Source organism: Carassius gibelio, chromosome B1 (assembly GCF_023724105.1).
Source record: "Carassius gibelio isolate Cgi1373 ecotype wild population from Czech Republic chromosome B1, carGib1.2-hapl.c, whole genome shotgun sequence".
NCBI classification, from domain to species: Eukaryota; Metazoa; Chordata; class Actinopteri; order Cypriniformes; family Cyprinidae; genus Carassius; species Carassius gibelio.
In genome coordinates this window covers 16,297,763-16,325,201 of record NC_068396.1, presented here as the reverse complement: position 1 = coordinate 16,325,201, position 27,439 = coordinate 16,297,763, and the positions used below count along the sequence as shown (strand labels likewise).

At 39.1% G+C, this 27,439-nt stretch overlaps 1 protein-coding gene across 2 annotated transcripts; it reads right to left on the bottom strand.

Annotated features, from left to right (window-relative positions):
• Window positions 1–14: 14 nt before the first annotated feature.
• coro2aa (coronin 2Aa) lies at window positions 15–26,454 on the bottom strand. Of its 2 annotated transcripts, none has more exons than XM_052545623.1 (12): window positions 26,288–26,454; window positions 15,963–16,163; window positions 13,797–13,913; window positions 13,053–13,202; window positions 10,740–10,919; window positions 10,214–10,330; window positions 3,184–3,288; window positions 2,983–3,079; window positions 2,506–2,618; window positions 2,273–2,363; window positions 1,624–1,910; window positions 15–1,521 (listed from the first exon to the last, which is right to left on the bottom strand). In XM_052545623.1, exons 1-12 carry the CDS (start codon window positions 26,300–26,302, stop codon window positions 1,390–1,392), a joined length of 1,605 nt encoding a protein of 534 aa, XP_052401583.1. In that variant the 5' UTR covers window positions 26,303–26,454; the 3' UTR covers window positions 15–1,389. The 2 variants fall into 2 exon arrangements, with proteins under 2 accessions (XP_052401583.1, XP_052401584.1); XM_052545624.1 differs by lacking the exon at window positions 26,288–26,454 and adding an exon at window positions 18,481–18,743 and having other exon boundaries at window positions 16–1,521.
• Window positions 26,455–27,439: the final 985 nt, after the last annotated feature.

Sequence of the window (27,439 nt, the reverse complement as noted above, 5' to 3'; positions counted from 1 at the left end):
ACATTTATATATTAAATGTTGAAATTAACAAAGATGAATAAATAATGTCTTGTTCATTGTTAGTTTATATATTAATTTAGTTCATATACGAGTGTAGTTGTGGTAATCATTTATTTGAATGCGTTATTGAGTCTCCAAAAGCCTCTTTATTTTGCTATTTTATCTGCTTTTATCCCAAATTATTGTATTCATTTTAGTTTAGGATTTAAAAAGAAAAGACCGCAATCAAGGTTGTTTGGACAACATTTAGTATATATCTTGAAATATTTCAGCTCTTATTCGATTATATATTCTGATGTGTGCATATACAGATCCATATATAAACAGAACATTATTCAAATAATTTGTAAAAAGTATGGCTTGTTCAAATTTGTGAAAAGCTTTTTTCTTTTTTTGTGTGTGAAAATTTTGAGTTAAACACGGTAAACCAAAAAAATGAGGTGGTACTTTCATGCATTTTGACCAGTTTGGCAGTTCATAGCAAGCACGTTGCACTCAGTAGATGGTCCATAATGCTTGAATAACTGAACCTAAACCCGATTTTCCTCAGATATTGTGTGAACCCCAGCCAGTTCCCACAACGCTACCACTTCAGTGCATGCTGGGATTTGGTAAACTCTTTTATAAGCATTTGAACACACAGAAAACTAAATATCTTAAACATAATATTACAATGCACATTTTCAAATGTTCTTAAAATTTCCATTTGCATAATTATCAAACTTTTATCCCACATTGCTCATCCATTTGCACAGAGATTTAAATAGAAAATAATCTGAAAAAAAAAAATTCATTACAATTCTATACAAGCCAAATCTCAAATAACCCAATTTATAAAACAAAACACACATATGTTCATTTAGGCCATTTTTAAAATAGTAAAAAAAAAAAAAAAATGTTGATCACAAGCTAAAAAACAACAAACATTTGCATAGTGCTAAAGTCTAATAAAAATCTCAGAGAAGGTTGTACAGTATATATGTGCACAAAACGTGCATACAAGGAATGACTTTCCATAAAGAGACACTAGAAATGTGAATGTAGCCCATGTGTTTCCTTAAGGTGTGGTCACATTAGTGAAATTTTCGTGGGCAAAAAGGTCTACTGTCCATTGTCACAAGTGTAGCGATGCATGAAGCTCCTTTCAATCCAAGCAACTTGCTTTTGGTCAGTGGCTCAAATTTGTGTGACTAACTTGAACACAAACTCTGAGGGCAACTGTTTTGCCATCAAATGAAACTCCCGATCACAAGGATTCCTCTAGAAATGACTAACCTTCTGTACATGTGACCGCACCTTTACAGCATAATTCATGAGGCAGAACATATGTTATGAATGAATGTTAGTGAAGCAGACAAGGCTTTTGACACTGGGCTGTATTACTTTCTTTTAAAGATTGGCTTGTGAGTTTCTCACATTTTTGATCTCCAATTCCAACTGTTTTATCCGCACATCCTTCTGGTTAAGCTGCTCCTTCAGCCTTCGGATCTCTTCCTGCTGCTTGTAAAACATTTGTCGTAGCTATATGCAGAAACAGATACATAAATGCACATTAGAGGGAAGTATGAACACTTTTTTGTGCTAAGGGGGATACCTGTTCATTGCTAAGCTATATTAGCATACCTCATTCTCTGTTTTTGGTGGCGAGCAGTGTGTGGAATCTAGTTGTCCGTTGCTGACGTAGGTTGTAGAGCTGCTCTTTTCATTTGTGGATGGGAAAAGCGAGGTAGGAGGGGATAGTTTGCGTGTGTTCCCTTCTTTGGCATCCAGCCGTTCCTGAATCAGTGGTGATAGTCCTGGCCGACTACAAGAATGCTGTGCCTCCATCGAGCCTATTGGGTCTTTTTCTGAGCCCGGGTCCACATATGACTCCAGTTTACTTCCAGGCCTCAGAGACATCATCACAGGACCTGCAGAGCAAGTGTTTTATTATTTCTGTGAAATTTGCAATAATGCACACAGTAAGCAAACAACCATTTTAAAAAAAATCACTAAGGATGCATTCAGCTGATTTAAAAGTGACAATAAAATATTGTCACGAATAAATGTTCTTTGGAACTTCCTATTTTTCAAAGAATCCTGATTTATCATTGTTTCCACAAAAATATTAGGGAGATATCAAATATGAAATATTAGATTAGTATACATTTCAAAATATTACTTTTCTGTTTTTATTTTGACCCATTAAATGAAGCCTTGGTGAGCATTAGAGACCCAAAACACACAACTAGTAAATAAATATTAAAATCTTTTATTTTTATTAGACTCTAACCTTTGTCAAGACCAGCGATCCACTCATCTGCTGTCACAGAAGGCTTGTTCCCAGCTGTCATGGGGTAAATGTCCTCTTGATAGGACTCTGACTACAGAACAGAACACGATAACATCTGTGAGGCTGCTAGGGATCCTCATCAACAGAGATAGCATATAAAGTGAGAACTAGCTCTACTTTTTGTCATATTTCTTTCTATTTGAATGCGTGTGTGAACAGAATTGTGTATATACCCTTCGTGGAACAATCATGGATAGAGGTTCTATGAGACTTTTGATTGTCACTAGCTTGTAGAATCTGAAGATTTCACAGGAACACACATCAAGACCTCTCTTTGGCATGACACCTGGAAGAGAATGCAAAGAAATGTTCTGATTGAAGCAATACCAAATAATAAACTACAGATAAAATTGTAGTCAAGTATTTTAAATGAGCTTAATTATGTCATAATAAAGATGAAGCTGAACATTCTCTATTGAACAATTACAATTAGTATAAATATCTCTGTGTGTCTTCTCCTGAAGGTAAAATATAGTACAGTACTTCTCTGACATCTAAAGTATTTAAACCTTTTACTGACCAAACCTGATAAGTGAAAAAAAGATGCTGATTTGTGCAAAGGAACATTGTAATTGAGTAATAGATTTAGGATGTTGTTATAATTATGTTTTTGTGTGTGTATACATGTAAACTATACAAAGAGTACTCACCCATTCCCTTCTGTGGTAGAAGAGACCGGTATTCAGTCAAATAGTGCACATATGGCTTCTCTGGGCTGATTTCATAATATCTGATATTTCCGTCACCCTAAAAATTAAGGGAGGATTGTGTTATCCATTAATAACCTGTATCATCAATACAGCAGTAACAAACTATTTGCTGATCTGGTAGTTTAGGTTATATGTACTCACTTTTCCAGCTATGTAAAGCATGTGTGTGTCAGGGTCATAAAACGGGAAGAGAACACCAGAGGAGCCGTCCAAGTCCTCGGAATAACACGGCTGAGAGAGGTCCTCCTGGAGAACACGCACGCACATGTGATTTTGGCACTAATATGTCTAATACTGTTAGATTACAATTTTATGTTATTATTATTTTTTAAGCAAAACCACCAAAAATATCAATGTAAAGTTATTACTACCCTGGATCAGTATTTAACTCATCTCAGAAAGATAGATGAGTTGCATTGTAATGGTCAGTAAAATAACTGCTATGTCATGATTGTAACAATAGGGGGAAATCTAAAGTGATGATGAATGTTGTCAGAACAGAGCTTATATATAGAGGACAGGTCCATTCCAAACAGTCAGACATTAGCTTAGGGCAAAAATGCCATCAAAAGTGACAAAAATGTCACATATTTCGATGTGAACAAAGATAACTCAAAAGTGACAGTTAAAACATTGTTACAAAACGTTTCTTAAAATGTCAAATAAATGCTGTGCTTTTAAACATTTTGTTAATAAAAGTATTCTAGACTGATAAGAAAAATCTTACTGGAGCCAAACTTCTGAATGGTAATGTATAATTATTTAAAGGTGCAATAGGGGATTGTCTTCGGAAACATTTTTTGTTATTCTGGGTGAAAGTCTCTTCACAGTCCTATAGTAATCATTAGGTTAAGTGGTCTAAATGTTTTTATCTGTATTTTTATATTCTGTGGAAGGCGTAGGACCAAGAAATGTACGTCCAATTAAAACGCTGTGTCCGAGCGTTTTAAATGGCTTTCCTACCTGCCTGTCAACATATGTATCTGCATACCTCTGCGCATCCTGCTCGCGCAGACAGGATACATCATCAGCGCGTTCACGCACGCTGTGCAGACAGAGCCAGAATGGCAGACAAACATCAACAACCCGTTCTTCCTTACTGATATTTTAGTACTTTTTGAGTTTTCTCACTGGTGAATGACATGATGTAGCCCAGCGGTTCCCAATTCCAGTCCTTGCGCACATATTTTGCATGTCGTGTTTAGGAAACACATGCATTCATATATTTAAGAAAACTATGTTCCTTTTCAGGAACTCGAGCTGGGTCGAAGCGCTTTGGGGAACGTCCCTGACGAGACCGACTCTGAATATCGTGTACAATCTGTCCAACGGAAGGGTGTGACGTCACGGAGCGGGGTGACGTAGCGACCAGGAAGCTATAAAAGCATGTGCCGTGCAGCTGGCTTCAGCTTCGCTCTGTCAGCAAGCGCTCTGTGTGTGCATGTCAAAGTCTGTCCCGTTGGTCCTATTTATTGTTGTCTGTCCCTTAGCCATTAAAAGATCGCTAAAACAGCTCAATATGTCTAAAGTCAAAGCAAAGACCAAACATATAAAGGGTGATTTCAAGCCACGTTATAGATTGTGTGTTCCTCCCTGCCCTCGCTACATTACGAGTGGGGATACACACAATCTGTGCGTGGCTTGCCTGGGAACTCTCGAGGGGGCCGACTGTCCGCATTGTGAGCGATTGCCAATGCGGAAGCTTCGATCCCGGAGGGCTCTCTTCGAGGAGGGAGCCTTTACCAGCATTCCTCGCAGTGCTGGCCCCGAGGCATAACGGCTGCTGCACTCGTGGGGTTCGCAGGTGGATCTGTCAGAGGGAATGGAGACGGGCCAGTCCTTATCTCCTTCCTCATCTGCCAGATCAGGTGCCCAAACCCTGGGTTCGGAAGCACACTCGTCGGTTTCTTCCCCCCAGGGTGAGGGATGAGCTCTTCACCTCTGAAGACCGTGACTGTTGCTGGGGATTCGCCACCCCTGTCGCCCCAGTATGAGGAGCTTCTGGAGGTGGTTACACGGGCAGTAGATAAATAAAAAATCGAATGGCCTGCCGAAAAACATACTGAGCCACAGAAAAGCAAGCTAGATGAACGCTTTCTGCAGCCGTGGCAACCACCTCCACGTCGGAGCCTTCCGTTTTTTCCCGATCTTCATGACGAGTTATCGAGATCGTGGAATCATCCATATTCGACCCGCCTCTTTGGCCCCGATTCACTATACTATGGCAACGTGATGGGGCTGGGAGAACGGGGTTATAGAGCGATGCCACAGGTCGAACAGACGCTCGCGGGCTATCTGTCGCCTGGCTCGGCATCGTCTCTAAAGGCTCCAACATTGCCCACTAAGCCGCTTCGTGTTACATCATCGCTAGTGGGCAAAGGTTATGTGGCAGCAGGTCAGGCTGGGGCTTGCCTTCATACTATGGCAGTCCTACAAGCTTATCAGGCCAACCTGCTGGGAGATATCGATGAGGGAGAGGGGATTAAGTCTGAGGATATTGAAGAACTTAGAAATACCGCTGATCTCTCCCTCCGCGCCACTAAAGAGACCGCTCACGCAATTGGGCGGTCTATGGCAGCCTTAGTGGCTGCGGAGAGGCATTTGTGGCTAACCCTGTCAGAGATAAAAGAAAGAGACAAGGTCTGCCTCCTGGACGCCCCGCTTCAAGCCTTGGGCCTGTTTGGCGACACAGTCAACACTGTCGTCGACAGGTTCTATGAGGCACGCAAACAGGCGGCGGCGTTCCAGAATCTCCTCCCTCATCGCTCTCGTGGTGCCACATACCTATGGCACCTCATACCGGGAAGTTCAAAAACAGAGTGTCACCGCTTGTGTTCCCCCACGATGGGACCGAGGGCCTCAGCGACGCTCTGAGTCGGGGACTTCCAAAGCTAAAAAGCCTGATTTAAGAACAGTTATCGAGGCCCGGAAGTCCTTGATGAAAAGAACCTGTCGCCAGGGTCCAGAGGGTAGCCCCTACTGGGGTAGAGCACGGTTCACCTCATTATACGGTGCCCGCCTCACCTCAGTGCCCTCAGGAGGTTGGTCTGCCAACCCTGCCAGAGTTTCAGGACGCCGGGGCCTCCAGCGAGTGCTACTCGCCGCCTCTTCGGGGGCCTCTTAAACCAGAGGTCAGTCTCGAGAGACTGATTCCCTTAGTAGATTATTTAGCAGCGTGGAAACTACTGCCAAATGTATCTCATTGGGTCCTGCGTACAATAGAAAAAGGCTATTGCATTCAGTTCGGTCATCCACCACCGAAGTTTAACGGGGTTACACCGACTGTGGTCGGCCCCCGGCAGGCTCTGGTTATGGAACAAGAAGTGAATACCCTATTAAGGAAGGAGCCCATCGAGGTGGTCCCTCCTCTAGACAGGCAATCCGGATTTTACAGCTGGTATTTCATAGTTCCAAAGAAGGATGGGGGGTTGCGTCCGATCTTAGACTTACGTCACCTGAACCGCTCAGTTATGTCACTGAAGTTCAAAATGCTCACTGTCAAGCAGGTTGTAGCTCAAATCAGATCCGAGGACTGGTTTGTCACAATAGATCTCAAAGACGCATACTTCCACATTTCCATTCTTCCACAACACAGGAAGTTTCTGAGGTTCGCTTTCGGGGGCAAAGCTTATCAATATCGAGTACTTCCCTTCCGCCTTGAACTCTCACCCCACACATTCACGAAATGTGTAGATGCGGTTCTGGTATCCCTCCGTATGCAGGGCATCCGCATTCTAAATTATATTGACGATTGGTTGATCCTAGCTCAATCAGAGCAGATGGCGGTTTGACATCGAGGTGTTGTTCTCGCACACATGGGGGAGCTGGGTTTGAGACTAAATGCCAAGAAGAGTGTACTTTCTCCAGTTCAGAGAACCACCTATCTAGGCGTAGTGTGGAATTCGACCACGATGCAGGCACGTCTGTCTCCTGCTCGGATCGAGTCGATCCTCACATCAGTCGAGAGAGTAAAAGAAGGCCAGTCACTCACTGTCAAACAATTCCAGAGATTGTTAGGGCTGATGGCAGCTGCGTCCAACGTGATACCTTTTGGCCTGCTGCACATGAGACCCCTATAGTGGTGGCTCAAGTCCAAGGGCTTTTCCCCGAGGGGAAATCGTGGCGATGCCTTCGTGCCTTAGACATGTGGAAGAAACCTTGGTTCTTGAATCAGGGCCCGGTGCTGGGAGCTCTTCGTCACCGTGTAACGCTAGCGACAGATGCGTCCCTCACCGATAGGGGTGCGGTCATAAGTGGCCACTCTGCCTGCGGTCTGTGGAGTTGTTGCCAACTGACATGGCACATCAATTGCCTAGAGATGCTAGCAGTCTATCGAGCATTGAAATATTTCCTCTCAGACCTGAGAGGTCACCATGTGTTGGTGCGCACCGACAACACATCAGTGGTCTCTTATATCAATCACCGGGGGGTCTGCGTTCACACCCCTTGTACAAGCTGGCAGATCAGATCCTTCTCTGGTCCCAGGGCAAACTCCTCTCGATCAGAGCAGTGCATATTCCTGGGAGATTGAATGTGGGAGCAGACATACTGTCGAGGCAGGGGCCGAGGCCCGGGGAATGGATGCTTCACCCCGAGGTGGTGAAGCAGATATGGAGAGTGTTTGGCAAAGCCCAGGTGGACCTCTTTTCGACTCAGAAGACATCGCAATGTCCCCTCTGGTTCTCTCTAGTTCATCCAGCTCCTCTGGGACTGGACGCTATGGTAGAGACCTGGCCGAGGCTTCGTCTGTACGCATTTCCCCCTATCGCTCTGCTCCCGGGAGTTCTGGCGAGAGTACGCCAGGACGGGGTCCGTCTGTTGTTAGTAGCCCCGTTCTGGCCGGGCCGAAAATGGTTCTCAGATCTAGTCTCCCTCCTCGACAGCTCTCCGTGGGAGATACCGATCAGGACAGACCTACTCTCACAGGCGCAGGGTACGATAATTCACCCTCGCCCGAAGGTGTTCAAGCTGTGGGTGTGGCCCCTGAGGGGGCACAACTGTTAGCAGCTGGTCTCTCAACCGAGGTTGTTGAGACATCTGACACTTAAAACTGCCCTGCTACTGGCAATCACCTCTCTAAAAACCTTTCGGTGGCCCCTACTTATCTAGACTTTGCCCCTGGTATGACCAAAGCATTCTTATACCCTCGAGCGGGTTATGTTCCAAAGGTTCCCTCTGTTACACCACAACCTATCGTACTGCAGGCCTTTTGTCCTCCTCCCTTTCGGGAGCCAGACAAAGAGAAGCTAAACTGTATGTGTCCAGTGCGAGCACTGGACGCATACATCCACAGAGCTGCCCTGTGGAGAAAATCCGACTAATTGCTTGTTTGCTACGGTCCTACTAACAAGGGTTCTCCTGCCACCAAGCAGACCCTTAGTCGTTGGATAGTCGAGGCTATCAACGTCTCCTATGAGTCCTCTGGTCTTCCCCCTCCTTTGGGGGCCAAGGCTCACTCTACTCGGGGTATGGCGGCCTCCAAGGCCTTCTCAGCAGGTGTGTCCCTCTTGGACATCTGCAACGCTGCGGGGTGGTCCACGCCCTCTACATTTGTCAGATTCTACGATCTTGATATGCGAGCCACTCCGGGCTCTTCTGTTTTCTCGCCTTAGCTGTGCTCTCCGGATACACACTAGGCAGGGATTTGGTAGTCTAGCAGCGTGGGCACATCGTTCCCCAAAGTGCTTCGACGTAGCTCGAGTTCCTGAAAAGGAACTCCTCAAGGTTACGTATGTAACCCTAGTTCCTTGAAGGAACGAGACGCTGCGTCGCAGAGCCATACTCCCGGCACCCCTGCCGGCGCTTGCTTCCCTACTCGAAGCTGAAGTCAGCTGCACGGCACATGCTTTTATAGCTTCCTGGTCGCTACGTCACCCCGCTCGGTGACGTCACGCCCTTCCATTGGACAGATTGCACACGATATTCAGAGTCTGTCTCATCAGGGACGTTCCCCAGAGTGCTTCGATGCAGCGTCTCATTCCTTCAAGGAACTAGGGTTACATACATAACCTTGAGGCGTTATGTTTATATATTAAATATATTTATAGATAATATGAATATAAATATATACAGTACAGACCAAAAGTTTGGACACACCTTCTCATTCAAATAGTTTTCTTTATTTTCATGACTATGAAAATTGTACAATCACACTGAAGGCATCAAGGGCTATTTGACCAAGAAGGAGAGTGGGGAGAGCGGGGTGCTGCGCCAGATGATCTGGCCTCCACACTCTACAGTCACCGGACCTGAACCCAATCGAGATGGTTTAGGGGTGAGCTGGACCGCAGACTGAAGGCAAATAGGCCAACAAGTGCTAAGCATCTCTGGTAACTCCTTCAAGACTGTTGGAAGACCATTTCAGGTGACTACCTCTTGAAGCTCATCAAGAGAATGCCAAGAGTGTGCAAAGCAGTAATCAAAGCAAAAGGTGGCTACTTTGAAGAACATATAATTCCACATGTGTTAATTCATAGTTTTGATGCCTTCAGTGTGAATCTACAATTTTCATAGTCATGAAAATAAAGAGAACTCTTTGAATGAGAAGCTTTGTCCAAACTTTTGGTCTGTACTGTATATGTAAATATATATATGTAGTGTCCCTGTAGCTCAATTGGTAGAGCATTACACTATCAAGTGTAAGGTTGGGGGTTCGATTCCCCGGGAACACATGATAGGTAAAAAATTGATAGCCTGAATACACTGTAGGTCGCTTTGGATAAAAGTGTCTCCTAAATGCATACATTTAATTTGAAATGTAATTTTATTTAAATGTTTTCTAAATATATACTTTGTGTGTGTGTGGGTGTGTTTATATATATACATAATAAATATACACAGTACACACACATATATTATGTACACAAAATGGATACGATTAATCATTGCCCAGCACTAGTTTTTAATTTAAAATATTGTTTGCAAATGGTTCAAAATGATTACTTCCCTACTAGAATTAGACCTACTATTTCCTTTACCATTTTATTATTTTATACTTTATTCCATTATTGGATAATGGTTCCCTGATGTTCAAGACATGGTTACAGTCCTGTTTTATAGGCAGTCTAGCCATAGTTGCTCAGATCACAAATTTATTAATAATTAATAAATAAAAAATTAGCTTTTCACAAAAAAAGCAAAATAATGAAGCCTATTTTTGAGAATCACCTACCTGATCCCAGAGTGCAATCTGACGATGGTTCCAGCGTGAATTGCCCGTAGAGAGGAGCATTTTCAGGTTTCCAAGAAATAGCACTTTACTGGCTTTGTGTGATTTGCAGTTGGTCTCCTGAAAACACACATTACACTTAAGTGAGATTTAAAAGTAAATGCACATTCTCTTTGATAAAAAAATATACTGTACTTGTTGAAGAAAAAAAAATCTATCAACCATGTCTTATAAAATGACTTTAATCAAGTTTCTATAAGTCTTGATTATCTGAGTCACATGAAGAGACACTACAGTGTGAATGGAAGATCTCTGGGTAAAGATTTTAAGGTGTTAGTTTTGGATGTGTGGTGTCAGAGGGGCACATTTCTGTGCAAATACACATATGATATTCTGTGTAAGTCCCAGTTCATAATTTAAATTAAGTGTGGACTAATTACTGGGATAAAGTTGTGTGATGATAAAAATATGACCCTCAAAAACATATGCATGACAGACAGAGAAGAACATCAAGCTTAATGCAACACACCTGTAAAAGTGTGCCAGTACGTGGGTCAATCACTCTGATCTTCTTGTCCTTACAAGAGGTGGCGAGTCTGCTGCCGTCTGTGTTAAAAGACATGGAAAGAACCACGTCTGAGTGCACACTGATGGAACGCAGAGGGTTCTTGATCACCTGTTCAGGAACATCGAGCTTCCACACCATAACCTACACATCAACACACAAACAAGCACACTTAAGGTAAATTAATTTACTTTTACTGGCATCTAATGCATGTACACTATACCATACAAAAGTCAGTAAGTGTTTTTTTTTAATTGTTACAAAATTTCTATTCATCAAATAATTCTGTACAAATCTGTACAAAAGTTTTCACAAAACATTAAGCAGCACAACTGTTTTCAATATTAATATAATAAATATATAGTTTTTTTTTAATTAGAGTGTTTTTGGAATGCTGCTTGTCTAACTAATTGCTGTATGTATAATCACTTATTTAAGAGATCCCCCAGCAATATTAATAAGGTCACTGCAGATTTTTGGGTCTCTTTCAGGTTGTAAATTAAACATACCAAAACTGCAGGTTTACAATTGTAACTTGTAACTTTTAATTAAATATTAACACCAATGGTATATAAAGACTATTAAACCCTAAAGACTATTTGTGGCGAGTGGGGCGGGGCCGAGAGGCGTGGGAACGAGGAGTGAGGCCAGGTGTAGTGATTGGAGATGAGCTACACCTGCGCCCCACCGCCAGTATCGAGTCCCACGTAGGAGATGGAAGGATATAAAACTGGAGTGACGACCGTGAAGGACGAGAGAGGACCAGGCCTGGGACATTATTTTATGTTTGCTTTTTATTTGTGCGCGTCAGTCGCCGTGAGGGGCTGACGTGCCGTTTTGTATTTATTTTTGATTATTAAAGTGTTTTGATTGTGCGCCGGTTCCCGCCTCCTTCTTCCCGATGATTAAGAAGTTCATATTGTTACAGTGGTGCCGAAACCCGGGAGAAGGAGGGACGCGCTGCTGAAGATCCCTCGCCGCTGTGGTGAATCCGCGGTGCCCTCGAGCAGGCGAGGTATGTGCCGCCATGGACGCTCGAGGCGGTGGGCTGGAGCGAGTTGCCGGGGACGGGCGAGCTCGCTGCCGACCGCCCACGATATGGAGGGGCAGCTGCCGTCTGTGAGGGAGCGGAGGAGTCGGCGCCGTTCGCCAGGGGGCCGGAGCCTGCCGCCTCCGTGACGGAATCCGGAGGGGGAGGGAACGGGGGACTCCTGCCGCTGCCCAAAATCGGAGGAGCCGTCGCCGTCCACCGGGTGGCGGAGGAGTGTCGTGCCGTCCGCCGAGGGCCGTCCAGTGCCACCGCCGGGCACCGCGGAGGAGATCACCCAGCCGGTGGAGGGCCGAGCAGCAGTGCGTCTGGGAACCGGAATTTTTTATTTTTTTTTTCCTCTCTCCCCTCTCTCGTCCTTGTCGCTCCTCCTTCCATCTCCTTTTCTCTCGCCTCGTCTGTCCTACCCCCAGGGTCCTGCAGGTCCCCGTGAGCGGTCCCCCCCGGAGGGAAGGGGGGGGGGGGGGGAGTAGAGCGCAGTCTCGAGGGTACCCCCCCGGCCTGCGAGGGGCGATGGGGGTATGTGGCGAGTGGGGCGGGGCCGAGAGGCGTGGGAACGAGGAGTGAGGCCAGGTGTAGTGATTGGAGATGAGCTACACCTGCGCCCCACCGCCAGTATCGAGTCCCACGTAGGAGATGGAAGGATATAAAACTGGAGTGACGACCGTGAAGGACGAGAGAGGACCAGGCCTGGGACATTATTTTATGTTTGCTTTTTATTTGTGCGCGTCAGTCGCCGTGAGGGGCTGACGCGCCGTTTTGTATTTATTTTTGATTATTAAAGTGTTTTGATTGTGCGCCGGTTCCCGCCTCCTTCTTCCCGATGATTAAGAAGTTCATATCGTTACACTATTATTTACCCACAAATATAGTGTTATTTTGCCTGGTTTTGTTTGGTTTATGCTTTTTTTATTTATGCCTTAACCTCTGATGGAGAGTTGCACTTATTAAACAATGAAATTTTATTCTTTAAAAAAAAAAAAACATTTAAGTAATAATTAAACCATTATCCTTAAAAAATTTTTTTAAGTATTTTACTTGTTTTGCTAACATACTGAAACAATACAACTATTTCGACTCTGGCCACTGCAACAAAAGTTTAGGATTTAGGATTATTAAAGGTGATGTGTGCTAAGAGCTTATTATCACTGTGAATATTTTAAATGTCTACCTGGGGACCATTTCTCAGAAATCTTGTCTGCCTTCATTCCATGAGAAAGGATGTTTACCTGATAGTCATAGCCAGTACTGAAAATGATGTTGTTAGCAGTGGGATGCCATTCAATAAGTCCGACACGTCGTGAATGACCCTGCAGCTCCTTCCGAGCCAGTGTCATGTTCTTCAAAACACCATGTTCAGGGATATCCCAGATCTTTACCTGAACAACAAACATGGGCACAAATGATAAACTGTGGATACTTGTGAAAACAATGTTAAAATGTATCAAGAACTTCTGTCTGAAATCAGCTACTGATCTGAAGGTAGAAAGTGGGATATGTACGATATGAGATAATCAGATCCATTTTAGTCAGTATAATGTGAATATTTTTGGCATGAGTGTATGCACACTATATGTTCACAATATTTAACTGAACATTTCTTAAAATATATTGTGATATATTGATATATATTATTTTCCCTTTTTATTTACTAATATACTATATATTTGAATACATTTAATAATATATTGATGATACATATATTATATAATATATTGCAAAATCATTGCCGCTTTCAATATATTTCAATATATTGGAAAAAATAAATATATAAAAGAATATATGCCTAATATATTACATGATATTTTCCAATATATGGCAATATATTCTTGTTTCATAAGGGGAACTGCCCTTAACTATCATTTTGCATTATTGACACACTGTGTTCCTAATGAATGTTGTTCAGTTGCTTTGACGCAATGTATTTTGTATAAAGCGCTATATAAATAAAGGTGACTTGACTTGACACTTACTGTGGTGTCCTCTGAACAAGATGCTATGCAGAAGTCATTAAAGGGATTCCATTTGATGTCAAGTACATTGCCTCTGTGACCAGAAACCTTCGGATGATGAGGGTCAACCTTGCCGGTCTGGGAAGACACACAGATAATTACACACCGATATTTGTGTAAATATAGAGAAGACAACCATGGGGTCAAGGTTTGAAGTATATTTAGCATGGCCTAGTTAGTCTGTGCTGATAAAATTATCTACAACATAAAAAGCTGTAACCAGCGATTATCTTAAATGGAATAAGTAATGTTAAATCATATATTTAACCTAAATAAAAACAGGTTATTATTTAGGTTAATATTATTTTCATTGTTACAAAAAAAAATGCTATAAAAATTTTATAAAATGTACAGTTTAAAAAATTAGGAGACGGTTAGATTTGCAAAAGAAGTTAATACTGAAAAAGACATAATGTTATAATGTTACACAATACTTCTATTTCATATAAAAGCTATTTAAACTTTATAATTATCAAAGAATCCACAATAATATAAGCAGTTCAGCATCAATACTAAGAATAAACGTTGCTTAAGAAATTAATCAACTATTAGAATGATTTCGGAAGGATCATGTGACACTAAAGTATATAGTATATATAAAACATTGTTTATGTTTTGCCTGTTTTAAAAAATAAATCTCACAAAATTTGTATTAAAACAAATGACAAGATTGTTGAGGACACTTATATTCAATTATACGTTCAACATTCAGATTTCTCAATTTACTTTTTATACAGATATTTAGATATTTTACAGATCAGACTGTTTGTAGTGTAGTACGGAAAACTAGATCTAAGTCATTGCAAGTCTGACCAAGACTCATAGCATAGAAATGTGTTTACAAAAGACACAAGTCTCAACAAGGAGAACATCCTTTAGTAGCCAAAAAACAATTACGTAACACATATGACTCAGTTAACAGGTGACGAAACTTGACTTTATCATTTTTTTATATCTAAACTGTGGGCATTGGTTCTGGGTAAAGGCACTGAAATGTTGAAATGTTGAAACATGCATTAACTTGTATTGTGTGGTTAGACCATTGTATTTTATATGTTGTTACAAAAGCATATTTAATTGTGCACTTAAGTAAACAATAATATAACACTACTTTTTAAGACAGCATTTTTTTATTGGGGGAAAGGAGAAAAGACAGACAATACAGAAAGATGCCTCAAGGCTTTCATGTAACCTGTGCCATTCTTGAGACATGAGGTAATACCTGACTGAACATGAGAGACCAACAGACCAATAAAAGCACACAGAGAGCTAAAGTGTGTCAGAACAGAAGAGTGTGTGTGACAAAAAGAAAAGGTTGAGAAGCTATTTTTGTATGTTAGGCTATAAAATAATAGAAGCTCATAAATATGCAGATAAAAAGGTTTTAATTTACCCTAAAGAAAAGTGATACATAAAATACTATAGTATAGTATATAGTAACTTAAGTAGCTCACCAAGTTGTCCTTTAACCTAAATGTAAAAAAACTGGGTACAACTTTTGAGTTTTGGTTCATATAGACCTACCTTTGTTTCCATCCAGTTTACCAAAAATGTACACTGTGAAAACACTAATGACTTACCTAAAACAAGAAAACTTCTATTGTAGCTTGTTAGAGAATGAAAAATTGAAACAACATACTTATTCTGACCTGTACATATTAAAATATATAAAAGAATAAGTGAGCATACTATTTTTTTTTTTAAATGACTAAAACAGTATTGCTGACAAATGGCCAAAAATTAATAGTATAGTATTTGAGGGAAAATTAATTAGTCTTTTAAAATGCCATAAACTGATTCTTGTGGTAAATATGCCTGACAAGATAGTTTCACTGAATGACATCTTAGTGTCTGTTTTCTGTAAATCATGGTAAAAATGTATGATTTTTTTTTTCTTTTTAACTTTAATTCAACAGGATACTTTCTAATCTACTGAAAAACAACAATAACGTCACAATATCATGACACTAAAGAAATATTCAAAAAAATGTCAAGAAGAAATAAATAGTTAACCTGTGTTTTAATCAGTCTTAAAATTTAATGTGGGTATAAATAATGCAAACACAACAGCATTTACAGCCCATATATTATCAGTGCTAGTCACGGATATGAGTGCGTTTCACTTACGTGATTGATGGACAGTACCAGGAAGGCCCCACCCCCTGCACATTCAGTGATGACGGCGATAAAGCGAGGGTTGACGGTGCAGAGGTGATTGTCATGAACACTCCGGGTGATGGGGACACCATCATAGCAGTTCTCTTTTGTGGCCGGCTTTCCAAACACATGGCGATACTTGGAACTACGGTACTGAGGACGCCATGTCATCTAGATTGAAACAGAAGATGGATACACATTTGACATTACTGCTGATGCCAAAATGCCACAGGTTAAACAAAAAGACATAAACAGGCCTACGGGGGGAGAGAAAACCTTGCATCACAAATTTTTAACCTGAAAAAAACTTATTCATAAGTGGCTCCCATGAGGGCTGAAAGTTCTGTGTAGAAAGAGTATTTTTCCTGGGTAACTCTAACATTCAGTGAAGATCATGAAATCAACTTATAGAATGCTGAAGATCTTACAGAACACTAACATAAACGTTAATTGGCCTGCAACAACTGATCAGTAAAGATTAAGGACACAATCTGAGAATGGAGACCATACTAAGTTCTAATTGATGCCATGTTTTTTCCTTATTATTATGATTTCATTTATTACTTTTCCAAAGGATCTTAATAGAGTTAACTGGAAGTGAATGTCCATGACGCGAATATAGCAGCCTCCAGGTCAGAGTGAAATATGCAATTGCATGCATCAAAAAACTGCAATAATATTGACTAAAATTACTTTATTTAATAAAGCTGTTGTTTTTAGTTTTAGTTTTAGCCTTATATGTCCACATCTGTCTAAAGAAGGACACTGGGCTAAATGTATTAATGTATTTTTTTCAGTAAATACAGGGGAAAAAAACGAATATTGCGAAAGATGATTATAATTCAAAATAACCATTTCCTAGTTTAATATATTTTAGACCTTTAATATTCTTGTGATGGCAAAGTAGAATTTTCATCATTGTCACATGAGTCATGATCCTTCAGAAATAATTTTTAAATACTTGGTACTCAAGAAAGTTTTGCTTGCTTAATACTTTTGTGTGGTTTATTTTTTCAGGATTTTTTGATGAACAAAAAGTTCAAATTAATTGAGAAAAAAACATATATCTACAGATTAATTAATTATCATTAGACTTGTACATAATCTTAACTTGGCACAATTTCACAGAGAGCTACACAGATTTCCACAGAATTCTAACTACACATATCCATCTGATACGTGTTTGATTATAACATTTTATTGCTATTTTTTGATGATACTCTCAGCTGCCCCGTAAAGATTTCCACGTGGGCATAATAAGTTTCACCTTCTGCAGGAAACAAACAACAACAAAAAACCTCACTAGCCAACTTTCTAACAATTTCACAAACAAAATGCCTGTCAGAAACATCTGCAACAACCCTGATGACTGTGTAGATAAATGCCTTGTGAAAACAGCATGACTGATTTTGATGGAAAGATAAAGTTAACAGGTACTAGATAGACAAGCAAGATAAAACTGCCAAAAGTCTGGTGTTTCCACGACTGGATTTACATATCCGAGTTGTGTGCAATTTAATTCTGAGTGTGGAGATTCAAATCTGGAGAACATGGTGACTAAAACAGACGGTTTATATGCCTGACTGGAACTGCAACTATATGCAACTAAAAATGTTCAGCTGATTTCATAGTATACCGAAGTACACACACACAAAAAAAGAAACAATTGCACATATATTTAAACACACCTGTGATTAACATACTAATCTTCCCTTAAATGCAATGCATCGTGGACCAGAAAACAGTCTTAGGCAATACAGGCCGAGCGTGGAAAAACACGTACTGTAATTCATTAGAAATTTTTTACCATAAATCCATACTAAAATATATTGAAATTAAGTAAGGAACATGAAACACTGCAACGCTGTCAAGCATATGAGGAAATCCTTCTGTGGCAGGATTTGTATATGTTTGAGTTGTTCAGCTTTCAAAGGCTGGTGTAATAATTAACGAAGTGATGGATTATCTAGTGTGGGTGTGGTGGTAGGTAACAATAGATATAAAAATCATGGCAATACCACAACCTTCTTATTAATGTTTGAAGCATAATCAATAAAGTAACTTAAACATTAAGAGTAGATGCCATCCAGACACAATGTGGAACATGACATTTAAATCCATCTTTCTAGACGAAATGTTTACAATTATTTATTTTTTTCTGTTGTTTGTGGCTTGTTTGTAGCAGCTCCTGTTGTTTACTGCATTAACATAACCAAAAAAAGTTTAAGCCTCGACATGCAGATAATAATAGTAACAGTATCAGTACCATATGTAGTACCATTCTCCAAATTCCTTGTATGTGTGAACATACCTGGCAATAAAGCTCATTCTGATTCTGATAACTATAATTATAGCACGCATTGTAATATCTCTCCAAACTCCATCTGCCCTGAAATGGACTAATATAGTTTTTAAAGATCTCAATGGTTCATTCGAGTGAGAATGCAATCCATCTGTAACATCAAAATGAATTGTGTAAACTACTCACCCTGTCTGTGCCGAGAACACGAAGACCTGAGAGAACAGAGGTGAAGATGGAGAAAGAAAACTAGAGAAAATCTCCCTATATGCCACTTCCACAGGCAGAGTTATTCCATTTAAGATCTCTTGTAAAACATCACAGACAAAGAAAAGATGACAATAAAGGAAGAAAATCCTAAAGACGGCTAGAAAACTGGTGTTAAACCTCAGTAAATGTGGACAGAACGCCAGCAGCATGTCCAGTGTTTGTTAGCGAAGCAGGTAAGAGATCATGTGTGCACACTCCCTAAATGGGTGGCGCCTCACAGCAGAAAGCACAGGAGATGGTAGGTGTGAAGGAAAGATAGGAAAAAATCCCCTCAGTGATTTCCTGTACATTCATCACTAGGGCTAGGGTGTTAAAATGTCTTTATACTTCTATATTCAATATATGTATTGACAGTTGTGTATTTTATTTGAACTCACAAATGCACCAATATAACAAACTTCTAATAAACAGCCAAAGGTATCAATATATGAAACAAGTCACACAAAGATCATGCATACAAACTACTCAATCAGAATATGAATCAATTCAGTGAAACAGACCATTAGAATTTATTCACAAGAACGAATCTCACAAACAATTATGGCATTTTAACTGCTTTAATATAAAGCGATTAAAACATTTGAGGCAAGGAAAGATTAAAACCACTGCAATATTCACAATTTTGCTTGATTCTGTGAGATTTTAAATAATTATTTATTCCATGGAGTTGTGGTGAGACAACTTCTTTTCATCTGCCTTTCTATTTTTGTTCAAGGACCTATATTTAGTTTCTCTATTCTTCTGGATGTGCGTGCTTTTGTTCATTTTCTCTCCCCAAAGAATATATTGTGAATTTTTGACATCACCCATTCTCATGGCATTCAAATCTGAATCTGTCTGCTGAGCCGAAGAAAAGGCTGTTTTTCTGTTTTACTGTACAACAAGGAAAGCTCAGGTCATTACCAAGTGTTATCTGAGAACAGCAAGAGGCTTGATAGAAATATGATTATACTATGTAAATAAGTAGGGTAAAACAAATACACAGGAAATGAGGACTGGAGTCGTAAAAGGGGTAGAGTTACTGGATGCAACTCAATATGAGAAGCGTAAACACACACAGGGACGGAGTCCAGTCCAAAGGTAAGGTAAGGTTTAGTCTAAAAAGAGCAGACGGAAGTAGGAGAAGTATCATCTCTATCAGATGACTTCAAGTTTTACCTGGAAGGCGAGTTAGTAACTGAACACCTGCAAAGCGCAGGAGGATAGGAATCAATGACTTGCTGCAGGCAAACGTCAATCACAAAAAAAAAAAAACTAAAAAAAATTAAAAGACAGAACCATTAGTGATGAGGTCAGGATGTGTTATTTAAGCAATTAGAGAGCAGCTTGACACAGCTTTCTGGAGGCCTCCAGAGCTGACTAATGTGCAGAGATTACAGACATTATGCTAACAGCCAGCTACAACAGAGGAAAAGCTCTATGGGTCCAGATCTTTCAGTGTGGAAAGGTGCTTGATCTTGAATGAGGAGATCTGCATTTTGACAATACACCGCCTGGTTTCAGTTTCTGGGCCATTGAGGCCTCAGTAAATCCTGACTGTGAGGATGGGGCACTGGCATTAGTATTGTCTTGAAGTATCCAAGTCACTGACTGTTATGTTAATTGCCCCCCAATCTTGAGAAAGACTGTGTTTTGATATGATAAATCTCAGCGATGGGCTCTAGGAGGGTCTGGTTGAGTTTGTTTATCCTGTCTCAACTCTTCACTCTTGCAGAGAAGGTGAAGTAGGTGAAGTTTGATCTGGAAGGAGGACATAAGTGCATGTCCTGAATAAGTAATGATAAAAACGAACAACTTTATTGCTTTATTGCACCTACGCAAGATCATGAAACTGAGTCCGTAACAGTATCTGTTAACTGACACCCCTAAAGTCCAAAAATAAGCCAGTGACATGATAGCGGTTGTAGATAGCAATAAAAGCTTGATCATGTCTACAGATTTCAACACAAAATGTTACAATAAAATCTTGTTCTTATCTGTAAGTGTAGTAAAAAAAATATATATATTTTTTCTAAATAAACAGCCAAGGCTCAATGAAATTCAAGGCGTTTCTGCACAACGAAATTTCTTCTCGCATGTTTCAAAACATTGACAAAGTGAAATGCCAGTCAGTTGCACAAAAAGAGCATTTAGTTTTATCAGGAAAAAAGGATCTGGCAATGTTATATTACACTGGTTGTTGTACGTATTGTGGCAGTTCCGAAATGAAATGTTCTGTAAGCGGTGCTTAAAGGTTAACGCTCTTTGACATAAAAAAAATAATGTACTAACACTAAACCCTAACCTAAACATAACTGAAAAGCAAACATGAGATTAAAAAGTAGTTTCTGAAGCAACCATGTTAAAACCTAAATTTAAATTTCTCTCTCTCTCTCTCTCTCTCTCTCGCTCTCGCTCTCTCTCTCTTGCTGCTTCTGGACCCGGGCTGGCTGTGGCATACTGGTCCCATGTATGGTTTTGATTAGCTGTGGGTGGGTGCGATGTGGGGCCGGGGTCCTTGGGCTTTCGCCCTCCAGTTTGTACTTTTTAACCTGGCTGGACCAGCACTTGCCTCGCTGTTTTAATGCATCACATGTTAGATGATGTGCACACACAGTCATTTGGACCATAAAGCAAGCCAGAAAACAAAAAAAAAAAAAAAACAAAAAAAGAAAAGAAAAAAAACACACATAGGGTAAGTGTGGTGTGGACATGGCAGCTTGGGCTTTGTGCTGGGCTGCTCCATGTTACACGCCATACTTTTTTAAATGTATTACACACTAGTTGACAAACATATCATGAGGATAACAATGAAAGCAGACATATATATATATATATATATATATATATATATATATATATATATATATATATATATATATATATACACATATATATAAAAAAAAAAAAACAAAAAAAAAACACACAAGACAGAGTAAGCGTGGCATGTCTGGGACGGCTGGGAATGAGTGTGGATTTGGTGACCCTGGGCCCCGAAGCACCTCACCTTGATAACCCCTTGCAACTACACCCTGGCGGGGGTCTATCATATGCCATGGCCACGAGGGATGTCAGAGGCAGCTTTACAATACCTTATCATTAATAGTTGTATCAATATTATTATTATTATTATTATTGCAACTACTACTTAGCATTACTTTCAATGGCTGCGTCAATATTATTATTATTATTTTTATTATTATTACTACTACTACTACTATTTTATTTGTCCTTTTCCTGATCCTTTAACCTCCCCCTCATTCTGGAAGAAATATTTGTTGATATATGTTCATCATTACTACGACTGATAATACTATTATTACCATTTGTCTATTCTTATTAATTGGATTTATCATCATCATCATTATTATTATTATTATTATTGTTATGATTAGTACTATTGCTATTGTTATGTGTGTATATATGTATGTGTGTATATAAATCTTTTTTTTTTGGTTAAGTCTGTTGTACTTCCCTACAGCCCCCTTTATTCATATATTTCTACTCCCTCACCCAGTTACACTAACACACACGCACACACACACACACACACACACACACACACACACACACACACACACACACACATATCGTACTGATATGTATGTTATGTTGGTCTCTGAATTTGTTTTCTGCATTTTGTAAATATTGTAATAGTCTGTTTACATAAAAAAAAAAAAATAAAAAAAAAATAAATTTACAGGTTAGAACACATTTTGCACATGCCTACCCCATACATTCTGTCTTACATATACATTATTAATTTAGCAGATACTTTTACCCAAAGTGACTTACAATTTGTGAATACATCAAGCGATTCATCTTAAAGAGGCAAACAGACACAGGAAGTGCTCGTCATACCAAGTTTCAAGCATTGTTCAAATAAGTACAAGCTAGACAGAGAAAGGATAGGGGTTGTAAAAATCATTCCACCAGCCAGGAACGGTAAACTGTTTGCTCCATGCGATTTACTTAGCAAATATTTAAAACTTTTCATTTGGGACTGCTATAGAAGGTGATCTACTTTTGGGTTTGGTGAAATCTTTAAGGTGAGCAACAGTTTGTCAACGTATGTGTTGAGTAAGGAAAAATGCAAATATATAACCAATGTACTAAAGCTGAAGGACATGACTCATTTGCACTGCTCTTTTTTTTCTTCAAAAAGTGGGACTGTTTAATTTGACTTTCAAAGCTTACATTTGAATTTCCCTTTTAAGAGAGAAAATCCAGCTACTGAGGCTCACCAATCTGCTAGTCCTGAAAGAGAAACTTTTGGATATAAATATCTCCAATTTGTCCCTGAGAAACAAAACAGTCTATGATTATGTATTCAGCTATATCAAGAATAGTAGTTGCTTGTTAAGTCAAAATTGTGCAACATCACTTGAAGCTCACAAAGTGAATCACAGGATATAATAATGTTTGCAGTATGGGTGGAAAGTACATATGTGTCACATGGCTTCACTCTGCTAGCAGACACAGTATTGATTCGTATAATATAGCTAATATGTTAATAAGGAACTATGGCTTCCTCGAAAACTCAGAGGTCAGTATTTTTAGTTCATAAATTACGTGTGCTACATTTGTGCAACAACTGCTGTTTATTAAATCTATGTTAACATGATCAACATAACAAAATAGTAACTTCTCCCCTAAACAGACGATGAAAGGGAAACGTCTGATGTATTAGTGTGTATCATAATAGACATTGGACACTAAATACATCCACATAAAATTTGTTTATATACATCATGAATGTCTATTAATTTGTTCACCTGCCTAAATGAAGGAAAATGTACATCCTAATATTGCAAACAATAAAGCCATCTGCTCATCTAAACACTACGACATTTAGAAGAGTTTATGAAACCTGAAACTAAATCAATATGTTTATTGACTAATACAAAGCAGGGATGTGCTGCACACACAAACTATATAATGACTAAAGCATTACAGAGGGATGTGAAGTCAGGAAGATTCCATGCCACTCAATAACCCATTTAAGAAGAGAGGAGGCTGGGAAAGGCTGCTTGATGGCTTTTAGAGTGGGTACAGTAACTTTAATGTGACGCTAAAAATACAACAAACTGCTTTGTTTGGTAGATTATGGATGTATCTCTCTCTCTCTCTACACACAGACACACACACACGCACACACACATATGTATATACTGTAGGGATATCGAATAAGCAACATTGTTCAGTATGAAATATGAAACAACATTTATGTATGTATAAGAGTTGTTTCATATTTAGCAATGTTGCTTATTTGTTAAGGGTTGTTTGTAAGCTCCCAGCATGCATAGCAGCATGATTGTTTTGCTGTTTGCTGACTTGATTTATGTTGCTGTTATTGTCACCATTGTAAGTTATTAGTTTTGTATGGGTTATGAGCTCTTTTTTTAATGATGTTTGTTGATTGTTATTGAGGTTTCTGTGCTAATTGTTGAGGACCATGTGTCTATATTTTATTACTGCACATAGTACCATTACTCAGAGGTCAAGATCATAGTTCAAATGAACTGTGTATAAGAATGAAATATTTCTAAGGCTTATAAGAAGATTTGAGGCATAGCTAATTTATTATTTGCTCAGCAAGAACTATGTACTTGTTCTGACATTAACTTTGTAGATGAACGAGACATTTTTATTTATTGCATGCTCAGATTAAATTTGGTCAAAGAAAGTAGTATTGCGGTATTACGATTACGTCAAGAGAACCTAACATTATTGTAGAGAATATGTAGACTTGTTTCTTTGCCCAACAGCTCAACAACTGAGTGATGGACTGCTATTCTAAAAAAGAAAAAAAAAACAACAACCTTGAATCAATATATGGGTGTGCATTTCCATCCACAGATGTCCACCTTCACCAAAAGCAAGACGAAATGAAAGAAAGTCCCTGTGGATTCCATGTCAGGTCAAGACAGAGCGAATGTCATCTGTTAGATTTGATTCAGTTTTTTTATCTCCAATACCAAATCAGCATTTTAGAATGATTTCTGAATGATCAGAAAGGAGTATTTTTAATTTGTAATAATATTTCACAATATTACAGTTTTTGCTGTATTTTTGATCAAACAAATGTATCTTGGTGAACTTTTTCAAAACCATAGAAACAAAATCATGTATCGTTTAGCCTCCTCAACTGACTGTTCGACAATAATCTGCTAGTCCATTAACTGACCACCTCAACTCTAGTTCTTGTATTTGCTAAATTAATAATAATAATAAAGAAATAAATAAAAAAATACAATTTGAAACACTCACCAACGGGAATTACTGGCACTTGTATCTAGAGCTACTTGTGTGGTGACAGTGCTAGCAAATGGATTATACAATTGTGTATGGTTCATCAATGCAGCTTCAACCAAACCGTTTCCAAGTAAGAAAGAGGGTTAAGCTTACTAATTGGCATTGTTCTTCTCACCCTGTACATATGCTCACAAATTTTTGTTTGCATCAGTAAGTATTATCACCTGTCCCAAAATCAACCAACTAATCAAACCCATCAGCCTATGCTGAGAATATTCACTGAACTATTGCAAATGTACAGACAAAGTATCATTAAAAAGTAAGAATGGAGGAGCCAGAGTCATATGTGTATAGGTAAAGACCCAGACTAAAGCAGCACTCATGGCTCATGGACGTGTCTGAACATGACCAAACCTTTCTTTGACATGTTTCACCCTCAGGACTTTGACACCTGGCAACCCTTCTGAACTGTCTTTCTTTACCTGGCCTCCCCTGAGTGTCTGTCTGTCTCAATCAGCAATACAACCAGGCCATTTCCTCCATTTAATAATAAAGAATGATCATATTCAAGACGATTCAACTAAACATTAGTGCTCTGACAGACGTGTTTTATGATAATGATTATTTGTATTAGTATTTTTAAAGAGTAGGCTTAAAAATAGAATACATGTCCAGGTTGCTTGTTTGATAAAAAATATAATTTGTATTCAGATTATCAAAACTGTGGTTGTGGCTATAATGGGTTACAAATGGAAAATGGACACTCAACTGGATAGTTCATCCAAAAATGAAAACGATGACTGAATTTTCATTTTAACGTGAACTAGGACTATCGTTCTAATTGATGTGATATATCTGTCAATGTTACAAAAATAAATAAATAAAAACTTTTATCCTTCATTTTAAAGAAAAACATTGAAAACATTTTCGCTACAGAAATTCATCTAATAAGCGTCAGTTCAGCTCTGGAAGGGATCGTGAAAAGGTCTAAAAAAAATAAACACAATAAAACAAATATCACTTTAAAATAAGTTTTTATGGGTTGACATTAGATAACTAGCCTATTAGTTAACGTGTACTAACAATAAAAATAGCCTACCTCTAAGGCTTTTATTAATTTTAATTAACTAATCAGGCTCATGATGTTACAGATGTATTGCGAATTGTTAGTTATGTCAGTGCATTAAAACTAATGGGATCTTATTGCAGTGTTACCAAAATTAACACAGTAGACTATATAAGATGAGATAGGTTACAAGAAAACAATCTGGAATATCAAAGAAAGCCTTCTTCAATCAATTGGTAGAATTATCGAATGTACACTTATTTGGCAATTTATCAAATTATATTCTAAGGTCTCCTAAAGTCGCACTATCACCTTCAAAAATAGCCTCTAATAGTAATAATAAATTACATAAAAAACACAGTTTGGAACACAGTATGGAAAACTACAGCTAAGTGTAGGCCTATATATAATTATGGGTTTTCTTACCTTTGTGATGGTCATGCAGTATGAAGAGAACTGAGAATAACCCAAGGCTACTAGATCCGCGTCTTTTTAAACACTCACTCGCAGAAGTGTGTCAGAGAGAGAGAGAGAGAGAGAGAGAGAGAGAGAGAGAGAGAGAAGGGGAGAGATTATAGGATGATGCCGCAGTGTTTGAGGTGAGGTGTGAGCATCAGCTGGCATCTGTTAGTGTTCATTATGGGACGCAAACTTGTCTTCCTAAAGGGGCGCTTGGGCGCTCAGAAAGACAAACGCACCATTGAGTTTCATTCAAATCCCAAAACACTGTTCTTTTAATTCGATACATATATACACTATAATGTGTAATCGTTTAAATGTATTAATTCAGAGAACTGTTATCCGGGAAACAAATATAAATATTATAACATAATCTCTATAAAATCATTAAATAAAAGTCTTAGTCAGTAATCACAAAACTACTATGATTGGTCCAAGCTTCTACAGCGAAGTGAAAAGTAACATATACCACGTGACACGGCGGTGTGCATGTTATACGAGCATTTGTCTGGACAATAATTGCGAATGATTAAGAGCATTCTCGACAAACATTAATACTAATTTTGTTTAAAGATATGGTTAAGAGTCAAAACAAACCTTCGTTTTTGTGATAATTAGACCTGTCCAATAAGAAAGTACTTGCACGCACTAAGACCCGCCCATGTTCATTCTGTGTATTCCGTTCACCGTCCGTCCCGTCTTTCGAGGTCTATGGGTGTGAGTCGGCGCTGCGGTGGAGCAAAGGGTGGGGAGATGATGAGAGATGATATAACCCATAGCCCATAACCTGTGTTTGAGAACACTGTCCCCTCCCCCAGTCCCACAGTAAACAATCAGAGGGTCACATATGAACGAAAAACATGCAAATAAATAAATTAAGTATATGTGCGTGATACACAATAAATTATAAATCCGGTCGGACTTTTTTTTTTAGTTACATCGGCAATCAAGATCATGCCTAAATACGATTTATATCGTATTTACGTTTTTTTTATCGATTTTTTTGTAATAGCTTATTAATATTTGTAATACTGTATTTATTATTTCTAAACGTATTTATTTATTCGTTTTTTTTAACAGTATGATGATGGGGTATTCAGTGTTCTTTTTTTGATTAAT

What these genes read in the sequence shown, in the direction of transcription:
- coro2aa (XM_052545623.1), bottom strand. An exon ending in CCATGATTGTTCCACGAAGG is followed by an intron (nt 2,364 to 2,505) that starts GTATATACACAA and finishes TCTGTTCTGTAG; the next exon opens with TCAGAGTCCTATCAAGAGGA. An exon ending in CACCAAAAACAGAGAATGAG is followed by an intron (nt 1,522 to 1,623) that starts GTATGCTAATAT and finishes TTCTGCATATAG; the next exon opens with CTACGACAAATGTTTTACAA.